At 54.5% G+C, this 17,262-nt stretch overlaps 1 protein-coding gene across 2 annotated transcripts in view; it reads left to right on the top strand.

The window, feature by feature from the left end:
* Positions 1-17,262, top strand: part of SCHIP1 (schwannomin interacting protein 1) — a 38,307-nt gene that overhangs the window by 14,287 nt on the left and 6,758 nt on the right. Inside the window, exon 1 of one of the 2 annotated variants that reach the window (XM_054639114.2) lies at positions 5,523-5,750. The exons of the other annotated variant lie outside the window; for it this stretch is intronic. Coding sequence (XP_054495089.1) covers positions 5,721-5,750 — 30 coding nt within the window. The 5' untranslated portion in view covers positions 5,523-5,720. Of the gene's footprint in view, positions 1-5,522; positions 5,751-17,262 lie in introns of those variants that run through there. 2 annotated transcript variants of the gene reach the window in all.

Here is a 17,262-nt window from a genome sequence, read left to right as displayed (position 1 = left end):
ATAGATCCTGCACACTGGGAATGCTGCATTTCCACAAGAACTGTTGATTTTTAACAATAGAAATAAATCAAATTGCAAGGAGGCAGCTGGAGCTTTTCTGTGCTGTCTCCCCACACTCCTGAAGTGCTGGAGATAAATTGATGCAGACAGGGAATGGTTTGGGTGGGATGGAATTTAAAGGTGATCCAGTCCCACCCCTGCCATAGGGACACCTGCAGCCGTCCCAGGCTGCTCCAGCCTGGCCTTGGGCACTTCCAGGGATGATGAATCCTTGGGAAAATCCATCCCAGGGCCTCACAGGGAAGAATTCCTTCCCAGGATCTCATTTAACCTCTGGCACTGGCAGCCATTCCCTGGCTCCTGTCCCTCCATCCTTGTCCCCAGTCCCTCTGCAGCTCTCCTGGAGCCCCTTCAGGCCCTGCCAGGGGCTCTGAGCTCTCCCTGGATCCTCCCTTCTCTGTTCCCAGCAGTGAATCCTTGGTGGCCTCAGACCTCACCATCAGAGCTCCTCGAATTTCCCTTTTAAGCACTTCTGATCCAGCTTTAGAAATTGTCCCACTGCAAATGAAGCCTGTGTGGTACCATTGAGCCTTCCTGGATGGCTTCCATGGAAAAATCTGCTTGTTTTCCATATGTTTGGTGGCTTTTATATCACTGGAGAGTTATAAATACTTGGGTGGCTTAAATGAGTCCCTGCAATTCCCTGTGAAGTGTTGGAATCAGGAATTGCTGTATCCTTCTGCTCCAGGCTTTTAGGGAAGGGAAAATCCTGGTTAGGTTGGGTGTTTTTATCCCAAATCCATCTCTGGTGCTTCAGGTGGGGTTGTAAAGGTGCTGCTTGGAAAGGACTCTGGAAAAGCCCAGGGAAGTAAAAAAGGCTTGGAAAAGGGAAGGACCTTGGGTCCTTAAGCTGCAGGAGGTTTATTCCCACCTGGAGCAGAGTAACACATCCAAAATGAGGGGAAAGCCCTGGGCATCCTCTTCCTTCAGTGAAAAAGGAATAGTGCAGAGCATTATCCATGGCTGTAATCCAAACAAATACTCCCCTTTCCAACAGATGTCGAGTATTAACTGATTAAAAATAATCGCTTTTTTCTTTATTTTTCTTGCTGGATTTAAACCCAGGGAAAGCTTAACTGGGCTTAAAGAGGAGCTAAATCCCTCACTCCCAGGAAATCATCAGCAAATAGAGCTGAAATCCCGGGATGCTGGATATAATTCCTGCTTCCATACAAGCTTGGGAAGCCTTTGGGAGCCCAGCAGGAGCATCCTGGAGTGCTGGGGCTGGGCTGGGTCCCTGCCTCTCCCTCTGATGGCTGCTGTCCCTGAGGATCATCATCCCTGAGGGTTCCACGGAGCTGCTGCAGGGCTGGAGCCCCTCTGGAGCCAGGCTGGGGCACCTGGGGAGGCTCACCTGGAGAGGAGAAGCTGCAGGGAGAGCTCAGAGCCCCTGGCAGGGCCTGGAGGGGCTCCAGGAGAGCTGCAGAGGGACTGGGGACAAGGATGGAGGGACAGGAGCCAGGGAATGGCTCCCAGTGCCAGGGTTAAATGGGAGATCAGGAAGGAATTCCTGGCTGGGAGGGTGAGGAGGGGCTGAAATGGATTTTCCCAAGGATGCCCCTGGATCCCTGGCAGTGTCCAAGGCCAGGCTGGAAGGGCTTGGAGCAATCTGGCCTAGGGGAAGGTTTCCCTGCCCATGGCAGGGCTGGGGCTGCGTGGGCTTTAAATTCCTTCCAAACCAAACCATTCCTGGATCCTGCAATTCTCTGAAAACTGACAGGAAACATTCCCAGCTCTTGAACTCCTCCCTGATTTTCACCTGCTCCATGCTCCAGCAGCATATTTATTTTGGGATTTGAAAAAAAAAAAAAACCCACAAAAAAATCACTTATTGAGCCTGGCTTTTGTATCAGCGGGGTGGGTTGGCCAACACCAGTCTGGAAAATAAACCTTCCCACCTGATAAGGCCCCTCTGGGAATGCCCGTGGGCAGGAAAACGTTCCTGGTGTGTCCAGCAGGAATTCCATGGCTGGGCTGCCTCACTGCTGCTCCTGCTCCTTCCCCTTCCCATCCCAAAGGTTTGTAGGTGAAGCTGGGGGGATCAGAGCATGACATGAGTGTAAAAATAAATGTGGGGAATGCCAAAAACGCCGGGAAAAGGGCGGGATTTGGCTTTGCTTTGAGTAATAACCCAGCGTCCTTCCCTCCTTCCCACGGCTCCCAGCCCCGGCAATGGGAGGGCTCGGCTTCCCCGGCCGCCGATTTCCCTTTGAAGGAGCGTTTTCCCAGCGGGAATGGGGATGGGAGAGCCGATAACCTCCCCGTGCTCCTCCCTCCACCCTGTTAATGATTTCCTTGGAGCTGGGGCAGCCAGGGAAAGCTGAAAGCCTGGGAATTCCCTGGGACGAGGCTTGGGATGTGCCAGGGGGCTCCTATCAGCTTAAGAATAGAAAGAAAAACAAAACCTAAAAATACAAGCCCAGAAGCAGAAATTCTCTTTTCCCCCAGAATTTGGGGATACCAGGTGTTTCCTCTTTCTGTGGAGGAAAATGATTTCTATTTTTCTAACATTTTTTCTATAATTTCTATATTTCTAATATAGAAATAATAGAAAATTAATTTCCTCCTTCTGGAGAGGAATTATTAAGGCAATTCCATTGTCTCACTGGCAGAATTTGAGAGCCAGGTGAAGCTGAGGTTTCTTTCCCTGCCTGTCGTGGGCAGGGATGTGCTGCCTGTGCCATGGGATTGAATTCCCCCCTGTGGGCATGCAGGACCCAGGCCTGGCTCATTCCTGGTGCCCACCTCACCTCCAGGGCATTCCCTGCCCCAGCAGCCCCTTCCCAATCCCCCTGGAGCAGCCCTGGAGGGGTTTGGAGGGCAGGGTTTCACTGCCAGCCCCTCTGGAGATGTTCTCCAGGGATTCCTGAGCCACACATTCCTCATCCAAAACAGCTTTGGAGAAAGCTTTGGGAAAACTTGTCTGGATCATCTCACAAGTGGTACCAGACACCTTCAACTGGGGGTGCCTCATTAAGAAATGCAGCCCAGGCAGGGCAGGCACCCCTGGGTTTCTCTTCCCAGTGCAAAGGGGCGGGTGGGGGTCCCAGAGCTGCCCACTGTGGGGAGGAGCAGCCCCTGCTCCTCCTCATCCCAGAGCTGACCCAGCTGGAAATCTGCCAGGAGCCTTTCCCTCAGATTAATCCCTCTCAGCTTTAATCATTCATTACCTGCCTGCCCACCTCCTGCCTGCCTGCCTGGGAATGCCAGCAGGGCTGGAGCAGAGGAGCAAATCCAGAGGTCAGGGGTAATTCCTGGCCTTTTCCACCTCTGGAGCAAATCCAGAGGTCAAGGATAATTCCTGCCCTTTCCCACCTCCTTCCTGGCCTTTCCCACCTCCTTCCTGGCCTTTCCCACCTGTGGAGCAAATCCAAAGGTCAAGGATAATTCCTGGCCTTTCCCACCTCCTTCCTGGCCTTTTCAACCTGTGGAGCAAATCCAGATGTCAGGGATAATTCCTGGCCTTTCCCACCTCTTTCCTGGCCTTTCCCACCTCCTTCATGGCCTTTCCCACCTGTGGAGCAAATCTAGATGTCAGGGATAATTCCTGGCCTTTCCCACCTCTTTCCTGGCCTTTCCCACCTCCTTCCTGGCCTTCCCACCTGTGGAGAAAATCCAGAGGTCAGGGGTAATTCCTGGCCTTTCCCATCTCCTTCCTGGCCTTTCCCACCTCTGGAGCAAATCCAGAGGTCAGGGGTAATTCCTGGCCTTTCCCACCTCCATGTCCTGGGAACAGGTGGCTCTGCTGCAGCAGGTGAACCTGGCTCTCTCTGGGATTATTTTTCCAAAAGGAGAAATTTCTGATTCCTGGGGGGATCCACTCCAGCCCTGGGAATGGGGAGGTTGGCACCAAGCTTGGGGTCAGCACTGGACCTTCCCCGTTCCCAGCAGTGAATCCTTGCTGGGCTCAGACCTCACCTCCTCGAAATTCCCTTTTAAGCACTTCTGATCCAGCTTTAGGAATTGTCCCACTGAAAATGGAGCCTGTGTGGTACCATTGAGGGAGAGGGATTGGGAGTTTTCCTTGTGATGCACAGAATAAATGGAATTTGAGTTTATGTAATGTGTGGAGCCACTTTTAGCTTGCCACAGATCCTTCTCCACACAAAGCCAAGGTTATGCAGCAGATTGCAGAGTGGGGATGGTTTATTTGGATGACTTTTTATTTTGATGTCTGCATGAATGGGATTCTCTGCAGATCCAGGAAAAACCAAGGATGACTTCATGCTCTCTTAAAAATTTATGCAGAATATATTAATTTTTTTCTTTTTAAATGAAGTGTCTTTATTTTTTTTTAAGCTCTGCTGCTGCAGGGGAGAGAGAGCACTGGGGAGGAGGGTCTGGGGGTTCTCTCCATCCATGCCCCAGCTGCACAGGGACTCCAGGGATTCTCCATCCATCCTCCCACAGCTGCTCCAGCCTGTCTGTGCTGGTGGGAAGCTGGGAGAGCTGGGACAGGCTGATGATGATCCCACAAAGGCCTTTTTCTTTTTTTCTAGAGGCACATCTGGTGTGGGGGAATCAAATCCGAGCTGCCCTGAGCAAGTGTTCCTGGATTTAGTCATGTGAATCCCTGAACAGCTGGGCCTAGGAGCAGGAGAAATCCTGTTTGGAAAGGAGGGAAGGAGGGCAGGATGGAATTTCTGCTGTTCCCTGCCTGGCTGGGAGTGCCTGGGGCATGGTGTGAGCCCAGCCTGTGACCCCATCATCGCTCTCTGGGTGTTTTGGTGCCCCTTGCACGAGCTGTGTCCAGACAAAAAAAGGTTTGAAGATGATATTTGGTGTGTCCTCACCCTCCAGCTGCGGCCAGGGCCAGACTCTTTAAATGAGGCTGTTGGAGTTCGTGTTGTGGTTGGAAAAGACCCCCAAGATCACCCGGTGCTCACTGAGCCACATTCCCCAGTGGGTCAGGTTCATTCCCAGCCACCCGTTTTTGAACCTTTCCAGGGATGTGACTCCCTGGCGTGCTTAACCCACCCTTCAGTGCAGGAATGTTCCACATGCCCATCCTGGGCCTTTCCCCTGCTTTCCCTGCCCCAAACGCGGCCGGGGCCAGGTGGGCGCTGGGGCCGAGCTCCGCTCCCTCCCTGCCGGCTGCGGGAGGTAAAAATAACCGGGAATGTAGGGCACAGCCTCTGGCAGCAATTCCCGGGCGGGATTTCCGAGGCAGCGGGCACAAGGAAGGCGTCTGCAGCTGCTCTTTCAGGGCCGCCTGCTTTGGGGTGCCCCGGGCCCGCGCTCCATCCCCGGCCGGGCCGCTCCCGGGGGGCTCGGGGGGCTCGGGGGGCTCGGACCCGCGGCTGCGGCGGCGCCGCCGGGGCCGGGGGAGCCTCCCCGTGTCCAGGGGGGCTTGGAGGGATTTTTTCCCCCATCCTGGAGAGGAGCGCGGCCGCGGCGGCCCCGCCCGGAGCCCGGCGCGGAGCGGGCGGAGGCGGCCCCGGCCCGGCCCCCCCGCGCTCCCGGGGCCGCCGTGCGCAGGCGGAGCAGCGCGGCCGCATCCATCTTCCCGGGCTGCCTCCTCCTCCTGCTGCTGCTGCTGCTGCTGCTGCTGCCTTCTCCCCATCCTCCTCCTCCCCAGCCTCCTCCTCCTCCTTCCCCGCCGGGGCCGCGGCGGCTGCGGGCGCTGCCGGCGGGGCGGCAGCGGCGGATGATGCACCGAGATGGTTCACCAGGAAAACTGCTCCTACCAGGTGAGGGGCGAGCGCGGCCTGGCCCCCAGCCCCGGGCAGCTCGGGCCGGCCCGGGGCCATCGCCCCCCGGAGCCAGCCCCGCTCTGTGCCGCCCCCGGGGCTGTGGCAGCGCGGGGCCGCCGCTTCGGGTCCGCTCCGAGCATCGCGGGGTTCGCTCCGAGCATCGCGGGGTTCGCACTGAGCATCTTGGGGTTCGCTCCGAGCGTCGCGGGGTTCGCTGCGAGCATCGCGGGGTTCGCTCCGAGCATCCCGGGGTTCGCACTGAGCATCCCGGGGTTCCCTCCGAGCATCGCGGGGTTCGCTCCGAGCATCCCGGGGTTCGCACTGAGCATCGCGGGGTTCGCCCCGAGCATCGCGGGGTTCGCACTGAGCATCCCGGGGTTCGCCCCGAGCATCGCGGGGTTCGCACTGAGCATCCCGGGGTTCGCTCCGAGCATCGCGGGGTTCGCCCCGAGCATCTTGGGGTTCGCTCCGAGCATCCTGGGGTTCGCTCCGAGCATCCCGGGGTTCGCACTGAGCATCCTGGGGTTCGCTCCGAGCATCCCGGGGTTCACTGCGAGCATCCCGGGGTTCGCACCGAGCATCCTGGGGTTCGCACTGAGCATGCTGGGGTTCGCACCGAGCACCCCGGGGCTCGGCAGGCAGAGCAGCCCCGGGGCTTTTGTGCTCGCCGTGTGATGTTGGGGGGCTCAGCGGGGCCGGGGATGCCCGCATCCCTCTGTCTGCATCCCAGTGCCTTCCTGCCGGGATAAAAGCGCTCCCTGGGAGCGAGAGAGCCGCGGGATGGCAGTCCCGGAGCTGCCGCAGCGCAGGGATGTCTTTTTGAGAGCATTTCCTGCGCTTCCCACGTTCTTGCGAGCGCAGGATGGTGATTCACAGGCTGCGGGCTGCTCCGGGTTCCGCAGGAAGCGGCGATGGCCGGGTTCGGGAGCAGGCAGCCCGGCCGCCCCCAGCCCCGGCGGTCCCCGGCTTTGGGGGGGTGATTGCAGGGGGGAAGTTGGGAGCTGGGCTGGGCTTGGGGCTTCATTTCCCTCTACAGAGAGGAGGGGTGAGAGGATGGGTGCTGTGGGTGCACCTGCACGGGAAGCGGCTCTCTGGGGGCTCCATGGCTCAGCTAGGGGCTCGATGGCACATTTAGGGGCTCGATGACACAATTAGGGGCTCGATGGCACATTTAGGGGCTCGATGACACAATTAGGGGCTCCATGGCACATTTAGGGGCTCGATGGCTCAGCTAGGGGCTCGATGACACATTTAGGGGCTCGATGACACATTTAGGGGCTCGATGGCTCAGTTAGGGGCTCAATGGCACATTTAGGGTCTCCATGGCACATTTAGGGGCTCGATGGCACATTTAGGGGCTCCATGGCACATTTTGGGTCTCGATGGCTCTGTTAGGGGCTCCATGGCTCTGTTAGGGGCTCGATGGCACATTTAGGGGCTCGATGGCTCAGTTAGGGGCTCGATGACACATTTAAGGGCTCGATGGCTCAGTTAGGGGCTCGATGACACGTTTAAGGGCTCGATGGCACCGGCAGATTATCAAATGCACCAACACCTGTCCCTCTGGCTCGGCGATGCTGAGGAATGCCTCTGCCTGCGTGCAGTGTTTTGGAAAACCCCCATTCCCAAACATCCCCAGAGCCGGACCCTCAGCAAGCAGGGCCTTGCCCAGGCCAGCGCCCCTTCCTTGTTTTCCCTCCATTCCCGTGTTTCATTCCAACTTCAGGCCGTGTTTTTTGAGAAAATATCTCAGATGCAAAACATCTCACCGAGGGAAAAGATACGAAACAGAGAGGAGCTGAAATGATTTTTCATCGGACTATTTTCAGTCTAGCAATTCTGGAAGTGAATTTCTATTTTTAACCTCTTTGGAAAAAATATCCTGGGGGTTTTTTCGTGGTTTTTTTTTTTTAGGTTTTTTTTTTTTTTTCCCGGCCTTTTGATTTCCCTGCAGCTCGGAGCCTGTTGCTCTGGACAGCCGGGATAAATGGTGCCATTGTTTGGGAGCAGCGGATGTTTTCCCAGCATACTCAGGAACGCACGGGTTAAAGGTTGGGCATTGTTTCCCGGCTGGGAGGGCTCCGGGGGGTGGGATGATGATGGTGATGATGATGATGATGATGATGATGATGATGATGATGATGCCGAGCTGCGGCACGGGCCTGGCCAAAATCCCTGGGTGTTACTGCGCCAGCGCTGCCGCCTTTCCCTGCTCCCATCCCCTGCTTGTTATGGATTGGTTCCTCTCCTGCAAACCCATAAATATTAGAGGGAAACCAGCCAGAAACCACCCAAATCCTAAGGAAAAAAAATCCCGGGAAACATCTTTTCAATGGAAGTGTGTTTCCAAAGCTTCCTGGGGTGCTGCAGAGATTAAAAGCGACCCCAGCCCCCTCCCAGCCCCATTAACCCGAGGCCGAGCTTTAATCCTTTTGTGGACAGCAATCCCGGGCTTTGGGATCACAGCAGTGATGGGATTTCGGTGGCTGCCCGGGGGAGGGGGCGGCTGTGTTTGCTCTGCTCTCCTCCTTCCCCACACCCCTTTTTTTGGAGCTGTTAAAGAAACCAAAAATAAATCAAAGAGAGGAACAAGTCAGCACTTGGGAAAACTGAAAAATGGGTTTGTTTTGGAGAATTGCAGCAGGAAAACCCTGACATGCCCAGGTCATGGCCGGGCCACCAAATCCATGGCAGGGAGGGAGCTGGGATGGGCAGGTGCTGAGGAAGAGGAGGATATTCCTGAAATCCCTGGTTCCTGTCAGTGCTGGGCTGGGCAGTGCAGGTGGCCCTGGGCTCTCCTGGGGTTTGGATGGGGCTCTCAGGTGAATTTCTGGGATTTAGGGTGGCTCCTCCATGGTGTGGATCTGCCATCTTTTCCATGGATGCATCCTGGAATCAGGCTGGAGGCTGCCACTCTCTGTGCTGGGGGTTTCTTTCTTAATTATGCTTCTTTTCTTATTTATTCCAATTTATTTCCCTATATCAAACATTTTATTCAGGAATACTCCGTAATTCCTCCTGCAGTCTGACTAGGGAAACCCTGGCTGAGTGGTGTTTTGTGAGCTCCTGAGCCCACATGGAATAAAAATCCAGCATGCAAATCCAGGCTTCAGCCCAGAAATAAAGGTTTTATTCTGCTGGGTGGCTCAGCTGGGCTTTACTGGCCCTCAGCCTCAGCCAGGCCTTCAGTTTGCTTTGTAAATCTGTATTTTCAGCAGGGCCTGGCAGCTCCACGGAGCAGTGCTGGGCTCCTCAGCCTCCTCCTGGTTTAATCCACGTTTGTTACCATTGCTGTGCATGTGGGTGATGTGTGTGAATCACGGATTGTTGAATTTCTGATGAAGAGCAGAGAACTGAGGGGCACCAGTGCCCGTGCCTGAGGCAGGAGGCTCCTGGTTGCCCCTGGGAACAGGATTTGGCTCCGTGCTCTGGCACCAGGCAGGGCTGAGCTATCTGCTGGCACCAGAGCTCTGGAGATGGTTCCAGGCTCCACACGTGCCAGGAAAATTAAAAAGAGACCTGAGGAGAAAAGAGATTTTATTGGCTTAGAGATCATCTCTGAGGTGGGGCAGTGGTGGAGCCTGGTGGGTTTTTCAGGGATGTGGGATGTGCCCAGGTGTTGGGGTTGACTTTATTTGGCTGTTTCTGAGAGGGATCTGTTGGCAAACCCTGTGCCAGGGAGGTGCTGGTGCCACCTTGGATCAGGCTGGAAGGGCCAGGGATGAACCAGGCAGGCCTGGATGCCCCCCACCCCTCCCAGGATCCCAGATAACCCCAGAATCAGCCATAAAATTCACAAAATAATTGGAGACTTAATGAGGTTTCTTCAGTTCGGTCTCAGGAGGGGTTTGGAGGCTCCAGAAATCAGCTGATATCATATTTTTCTTTAAAGTGAGTGCAAATTCTGGTGGCAAAATACAACTCCAAGGGACAAGCCTTGGGGAAAACCCCAAATTCCATGAAAATCCAGTGTGGAGAAGCTGGAGAGCTGCTGGCCTGGCCCCTTCCCATGGAGAATGCTGCAGGCTGGCACAGCTGAGGAGGCTCCCTGGCACTGCCCCACGTCCCACAGCAGTGACAATGGAGCAGAGCCTTTGTCAGGGAGCTCTGGGGCCTTGTTCAGACAGGGATCCCAAGAAAAGGCTCTGCCAAGAGCTGGGAAAGCACGTGGGGTGTGCTGAAGCTCAGGGAAGCAGCACCACAGGGAGGCCTTGGGCTCAGCCCATCCCTCAGTTTTACCAACTTGCAAGAGCCTTGTGCTGGGGGAGAGGTTTATTCCAGCACTTGCAATAAAATGGAGGTTTTGTGGCGTGGAATCACAGAATGATAGAATAATTTGGGTTGGAAGAGACCTTAAAGCCCATCCTGGTGGGCAGGGACTCCTCTCACTATCACAGGTTGTTCCAAGCCCCATCCAAACTGGCCTTGGGCACTTCCAGGGATCCAGGAGCAGCCACAGCTGCTCTGGAAATCCATTCCAGGGCCTCCCCACCCTCCTAGGCAGGAATTCCTTCCCAATGTCCCACCCATCCCTGCCTTCTTCCAGTTTAAAACCATTTCCCCTGGTTCTGTCACTCCATCCTCTCGTAAAGAATCTCTCCCTGATAGTTCTGGCATCTTGACATTCCAAGATCCTGGAATTTGCCTCAATCCCTGAGTGCTCCATGCCCATGAATTTGGCACCTTGGAGAGCTTTCCTTGAACTCTGCTGGGAATTCATTCAGGGGTTCCTCTCCTGCCTTGGGATCCAGGGTGTTTGGGAGCTGATCCCAGCAGGAAGGGGGAATTCCTCTCCTCTGGAGCACACCCCAGCCCTGAGGGGGGTTTCACTGGCTCCAGCAATGCTTTTAAGCTCAGGAAAGGGGAATTTTGCTGCTTTCTTGTCCTGGAGCCATGGGGCGTGTTCCAAGCACCCCACACTGGCTGTGCCCTATATCCTGGCCTCACTCAGGGATGATTTCCACCCTTCCATGCCCATCCTGGTGTTCTGGCAGGGCTGGCTCTGTGTGCTCCCATCCCAGGGACCCCTCAGAATCTGAGCTGCTCCAGAGTTTGCTGCTCTGAGCTTTCCCTCACTGCTGGAAAAAGGAAATCAGGCTCTTCCCCCTTCAGAGGGAGTGGGATCTGCATTCCTGGGCACCTGGAGCCTTTCTGGGATGTTCCAAGCAGAGGGACAATGGTGGCTGTGGGCTCAGCCCATGGGGAAGGGCTGAACACCAAAGGGTTTGGTCCCTGTGCTGAGAGAATCCCAAAATCCATTTCCCTTTTGATATCCCAGTTTAAATGGGCCTTTCCCAGCCCATCCAAGGGAGCAGGTCCTGGCATTGAGCAGAGCCCCAGATGTGCCCCAGCTGTGGCTCCAGGGGCTCCCAGCTGTGCTGCTCAGCCGGGTTTGGGGCTTCTCCCGTGGCCTTGGTGCAGGGTTGGCCCTGGAGACTGGGATCAGCTCTGTGGGATCAGCTCAGGGAATGAGCAGGGCAGAGGTGACTGAAAGCTGGCACGGGGGATAAAATACCCTAAAAACTGCGGCTGGCAAGGCTGCAGTACATTTATTCCTATTTCTATTTTTAGGGCTGTGTCACTTCCTGCCCTTTTGTGGCTTTGGGGTCACTTAGCAGGGCTGGGCTCGGCCGGGGAGGGGACACGGGGACATCCCCGATGGCGAGCACGGGGCACTGCAGGGCTGTCACACACCGGGAGGGGACGGTGACAAACCCCAGCCCCTGCCCCTGCTCCTGGCCGCGCATCCTTCCCCTGGGGCTGAGCCGTGATTTCTTTGTTTATTTGGGGTTTATTGTGTCAGGATCCGTCCTCAGCTGGGAGAGGAAGTGGATTTAGCAACAGCAGGAAAGGACACAATGAGTCAGCGGCGGAGGGAAACTGAAAATAAGGAAATATCCACAGGACGACTTTGTTTCATTTGGGAATTACAGTTGCAAAGCACCGTCCAGGGACAAGAATGGAATTAAACATTTATTATTGCTGGTTTTGCCTTGAAAATTCTGAGTAGATTCATGCTGGGATGCATCACTTGGGTGTTGTTAGAGCTGGGAATTTACCTGGAATTTGCATTGGGGCTGGAACGGCGTCAGCATGGCTTGGATATCTCGTTAAACATCATAGGGCACCTAAAATTATTTATCTACAGTTGTGTTGCACCAGAAATCAGGATTTTTCTTGCTGCTGTGCCGGGTTTTGGGGAGAAACTGTGGCATAATTCCATTTTCCTAAGGATTCCTTTTGGGAATTCCTGCCCTGAGCGTGAGCTCTGCTCTCCCTGCAGCTGATCCAGACAAACCTTTCTGGCTGGGATGGGATTTGTGTGGCAGGGGGTCGGTGGTGGCCTGAAAAGCCTGAATCTCCAGGCAGGAGAATGGAAGCTCCAGGTTTGCAGACTCTGAGTCCCCCCAGGAGCCAGGGATGGAATTTTGGGGGATCCCCAGGCTCTCCACCCCCACAGGATGGGGAGCAGGGTTAGGCTGGGTGCCTCTGATGCTCAATTCCAATAAATGTAGGAATTTTTGAACCTGGCAAAGCTGAATTAGCCGGGGAACAGCTCCGTGGGGTCCTTGCTGGTGGTGGGTTTTGCATGGAGTAAAAATCCCAGCTGGTGCTTCCCATCTGTGGGATGTGAATCCCTGTGGTGGATCCTGAGAATTCCCTGGGATATCTTCCCTGGGGAAAGGCCCCGGGAAGGAAGGAGGAAGCCCCTTGCTCCCAGCACGGCCAGCCTGGCATTTTGACATCAGACACCGGCATTTTTCCTGCCCTTGTGCAGCCGCTGGAGCTCGGGGTTATTTTTATCCGGCGCTGGCAGCGGCTGGAGGAGGACGCGGACTCCCAGCTCCTCTCCCTGGGGCTCGCTGCCTTTATTTGGGAAAAGCAAGGTGCTGGGAGAGCGGAGAGGTGCGGGAAGAGCATCCCGGCCGGGAGCGAGCCCCCGTGCCCGGGGCAGCTGTGAGATGTGCGGCCGGCAGCGGGGCCCATGCAGCAGCGGGAGCTGCGGGAGCTGCGGGAGCTGCGGGAGCTGCGGGAGCCGGGAGCGGGGCAGATGAGCCGGGAGCGGGATGATGGAATGGGTGACGTCATCAGGAAAGCATCCCCGCCGCCCGCCGAGGGCAGCTATAAAAAGGTAAAGGGACAAAAAGGGACAGAAAGGAGCCTTTGTGTGCCACGAAGCTGCGGGAATGCTGCCCGCATCCCGCCCCGGCCGGTGGGATTCGGGGGGGTTGGAGCAGGGAGAATCCGCGGTTTGTAAAGTGCAAACCTCCCTCCTTCCTCCTTTCCTTATCTACTGGTGCTAAAATAGCAGGGGAAGCTTCCAGAGGCGTTCTCCTGCCTGGAAACCCCCGGGGGTTTAAGGCATTTTGTGACCTGGATCAAAAAGTTTTGACTTGGGTTTGCATTTACCCCAGGAAGAAAAAATGAGATAAACGCACATTTTGTGTGACCAGTGTTGTTTGTAAATCCCAGAACAGCCCTTGTGCAGTGCAGAGATAAAATGAGACGCTGCCTGTGGCTCTGGGGCTTTAAATATAGGCCTGGGCTGGGCTGGGAATGACAGAGCCTGGCAAAAATAGCCCTGGTGGCCTGGCCGAGTGTCCCAGTGCTCCTGCTGGTGTTCCAGTGCTCCTAATGGGTGTCCCAGTGCTCCTGCTGGTGTCCCAGTGCTCCTGCTGGGTGTCCCAGTGCTCCTGGTGAGTGTCCCAGTGCTCCTCTTGGTGTCCCAGTGCTCCTGCTGGTGTCCCTGTGTTCCTGCTGTTGTCCCAGTGCTCTTACTGGTGTTCCTGCAGGGTGTCCCAGTGTTCCTGCTGGTGTCCCAGTGTTCCTGCAGGGTGTCCCAGTGCTCCTACTGGTGTCCCAGTGCTCCTGCTGGGTGTCCCAGTGCTCCTGCTGGTGTCCCAGTGCTCCTGCTGGGTGTCCCAGTGCTCCTAATGGGTGTCCCAGTGCTCCTGCTGGGTGTCCCAGTGCTCCTAATGGGTGTCCCAGTGCTCCTGCTGGGTGTCCCAGTGCTCCTGAAGTGTTTGGAGTCAGAGGATGGGTGGGAAGGGATTCTCTCCTCTGCTCCCCTCTCCTGCAGGGCTGGGGATGGGCAGGGCAGGATGGGGATGGGATCCTGCCAGGGCAGGATGTGGAGCTGCTGGAGAGAGGCCAGAATGGAGCTGCTGCAGGGCTGGAGCCCCTCTGGAGCCAGGCTGGGGCACCTGGGGGGGCTCACCTGGAGAGGAGCAGCTCCAGGGAGAGCTCAGAGCCCCTGGCAGGGCCTGAAGGGGCTCCAGGAGAGCTGCAGAGGGACTGGGGACAAGGATAGAGGGACAGGAGCCAGGGAATGGCTGCCAGTGCCAGAGGGCAGGGATGGGTGGGAGATTGGGAATTGGGAATTGTTCCCTGGGAGGGTGAAGGATGGAATTCCCAGGGAGGCTGTGGCTCCTGGATCCCTGGCAGTGCCAAGGCCAGGCTGGACATGGGGCTGGGAGCACCTGGGGCAGTGGGAGGTGTCCCTGCCATGGGAATGGGGTGAGCTCTGAGGTCCCTCCTGAGGCCCATCCCAAAGCAGGATTATCCCAGGACTGTCCCTGCTCCCTGGAGCAGCCCCAGCCAGGCCTGAGCTGTGCTCCCCTCCCAGGCTCCAGCCCAGGCACTGCTGCCCTTCCCACAGGGAAGGTCGAGGGGAAGAAGGAAAATCCGCCCCAGATTGTTTTGTTCTCCCCTTAAAAATCAAAAGCAGCTCTTTGTTTAAAATCATTGTGAGAACTGAATTGTGCTCAGCTCTGCACAGAGCAGAAACACTTTTGTTTTTTGGGTCAGTGCCAAAATACACATTTAAATACCACAGGGTTATGTTTTCCTTGGAGTTACCTATGCATTTTGAGGATTTGACCCATTATTCCTTCTATACCAAGTCAGAATATTTCACAGTCAAAACCCACCTTGCTGTTTCCCTTCTCCATTTATATTTTTTCATACCCAGCTCTGGATTTTGAGTGCAGCTGTCAGGTAATTTATCCAAAGCCTAAAGTCCAGTTCCCTCAGGTATATTTTATTTCTTACTAACTACTCCCCATTTTATAATAACAAATAGGACTCTGGATTTCTTTATGGTCGTTAGCCTGGGCCTGCCTTGGAAAATGGGATATTCCCAGCTCAGTCCTGGGAGCAGAGTTACTGAGAATCCTCATTAATGACCTGCTGGAGAAAACAAATTGCACGATGATTAAATGTACAGATGTCAGCCTGGGAGCAGTGGGAAACAGCAGCATTAAAACAGATCTGGAGAGACAGATCCATCAGCAAGGAGGAGAAATGTCCAATCCTGCCTGGATTTTAATGGGAAAGGAGCAGCTTTTGGTGCCCACGGAGGAGGTGGGGATGCTCTGGGAGGGAGAGGTCCCAGCTGGAGTGGAGGTGGGGATGGGCTGTGGGCTGGATTTCAGCTGCAGCACAAGGAAAATCAGATTTAGACGGGAAGATGTGGGAGAGGATCCTCTGAGCTGGAAAAGGGGAAATTTCCAGGACTTGATGGAATTTGGTGCAGTGGCACAGCCAAGGGCACCCTGAGATGGGCAGCACAGGGAGCTGGCACCAACCTCCCTCCTTCTGCTTTCAGTTCATTAAAAAATGATTTTCACTCATTTTTCCTTATTTTTTCCCCCGTTCTGCCCTCCCCAGCAGGGCTGGCTATTTTTAATCCTAAATCTGTCTCCATGTGATTGAGGTATTGATTATTGAAACCTAAAAACACAATGGTCTGGGTAAAACTTCAGGAACCTGGAGCTCAGCCCAAAAACTTGGTACTGCTTGGTATTGTGGGGTTTATTTTTGTTGTTTTAAGGATTTGAAATAAAAGGAGTTCGGTTATAAATGAATTATTTTGGTAAGGGATTGACAATTTAATGGGCAGGGTAATAATGTGTATAATCAGCACTGGAGCTGGAATTAAATCATTTGTTATTTTAGGTGAATAATTTGCATTTTGTCACATTTCCTTGTACAAAAAAGTGATTTATTTTTCCTGAGGTGGGATATGGGAAGCACAATTCCATGAATTAACCCCATGGAAGCAGCCCAGCCTTGCCTGCCCTATTTCTTTTTGTTGTGTTTTCTGGATTGGGTATTAAGTGTTATTGTATAATTAAATGTTTGAGGCTTTCCAAGTGTTCCTTCCATCAATAACTTCCTGAATTTGTTGTCAGTGTTGGCACGTGACCCATTAGTGACAGACACTGGGGGAGGTTTTGAATCTGGAGCTGAGATTTGCATTTATTGCACATTGATTGCACAGTTATTGATCAGGGATTCATTGCAAATTGTTTTGTTGATTGCTATTTTAAAACTCCTGTACTTATATTTATATTTATGTTTATGGCTGTCCTTGTGTTTGTGGTTATATTTATATTTATAATGATACTTGTGTTTGTGTTTATATTTATAAATAGCAATACATTTTTAAACCCAGTGATAATTTGATGACAATGACAAAATCCATCCCTGAGCACGCTGGCAGGAGAGGGATTTTGATGGGGTTGGAAGTTGCTCAGGGAAGTGGAAGATGCTGATGGAGGTGGCTGTGTGTGGATATAGGCACAGATATTGGGGAATATACCAGGATATATCCAGCAGTGAGTTTGGGGTGCAATCAGATGCCCTTTAAGGTCCTTTCCAACCCCAACCCAGACCAGGCTGGTTCCATGAGATGGGGATTCCCAGTGGGATGTACTCTGTGGCTGAGCCAGGTGTGTGGGATGCTTGGAAGATGCTGCACGTGCTGAGCTTGGTGCTGGGGCTGCTGGGACAGGTCTCCTTCCTGTGCCCTGGCCTGGCCAGAGCTTCATCCTTCCATGTGTCCTTCCCAGAGCTTCATCCCTCCTGTCCCTTCCCAGAGCTTCATCCCTCCTGTCCCTTCCCAGAGCTTCATCCTTCCATGTGTCCTTCCCAGAGCTTCATCCCTCCTGTCCCTTCCCAGAGCTTCATCCTTCCATGTGTCCTTCCCAGAGCTTCATCCTTCCATGTGTCCTTCCCAGAGCTTCATCCTTCCATGTGTCCTTCCCAGGGCTTCATCCCTCCATGTGTCCTTCCCAGAGCTTCATCCCTCCTGTCCCTTCCTAGAGCTTCATCCCTCCTGTCGCTTCCCAGAGCTTCATCCTTCCATGTGTCCTTCCCAGGGCTTCATCCTTCCATGTGTCCTTCCCAGAGCTTCATCCTTCCATGTGTCCTTCCCATAGCTTCATCCTTCCACGTGTCCTTCCCAGGGCTTCATCCTTCCATGTGTCCTTCCCAGAGCTTCATCCTTCCATGTGTCCCTCCTGGAACTTCATCCCTCCCTGTCCCTTCCCAGAGCTTCATCTCTTCCTGTCCCTTCCCAGAGCTTCATCCCTCCTGTCCCTTCCCAGATCTTCATCCTTCCATGTGTCCTTCCCAGATCATCCCTCTCTGTCCCTTCCCAGAGCTTCCTCCTTCCATGTGTCCCTCCTGGAACTTCATCTCTTCCTGTCCCTTCCCAGAGCTTCAT

The sequence above is a fragment of the Agelaius phoeniceus genome, chromosome 10 (genome assembly GCF_051311805.1).
Source record: "Agelaius phoeniceus isolate bAgePho1 chromosome 10, bAgePho1.hap1, whole genome shotgun sequence".
Classification (NCBI taxonomy): domain Eukaryota; kingdom Metazoa; phylum Chordata; class Aves; order Passeriformes; family Icteridae; genus Agelaius; species Agelaius phoeniceus.
The sequence above is the reverse complement of the archived record's forward strand: the minus strand, read 5'-3'. Positions and strand labels throughout refer to the sequence as shown.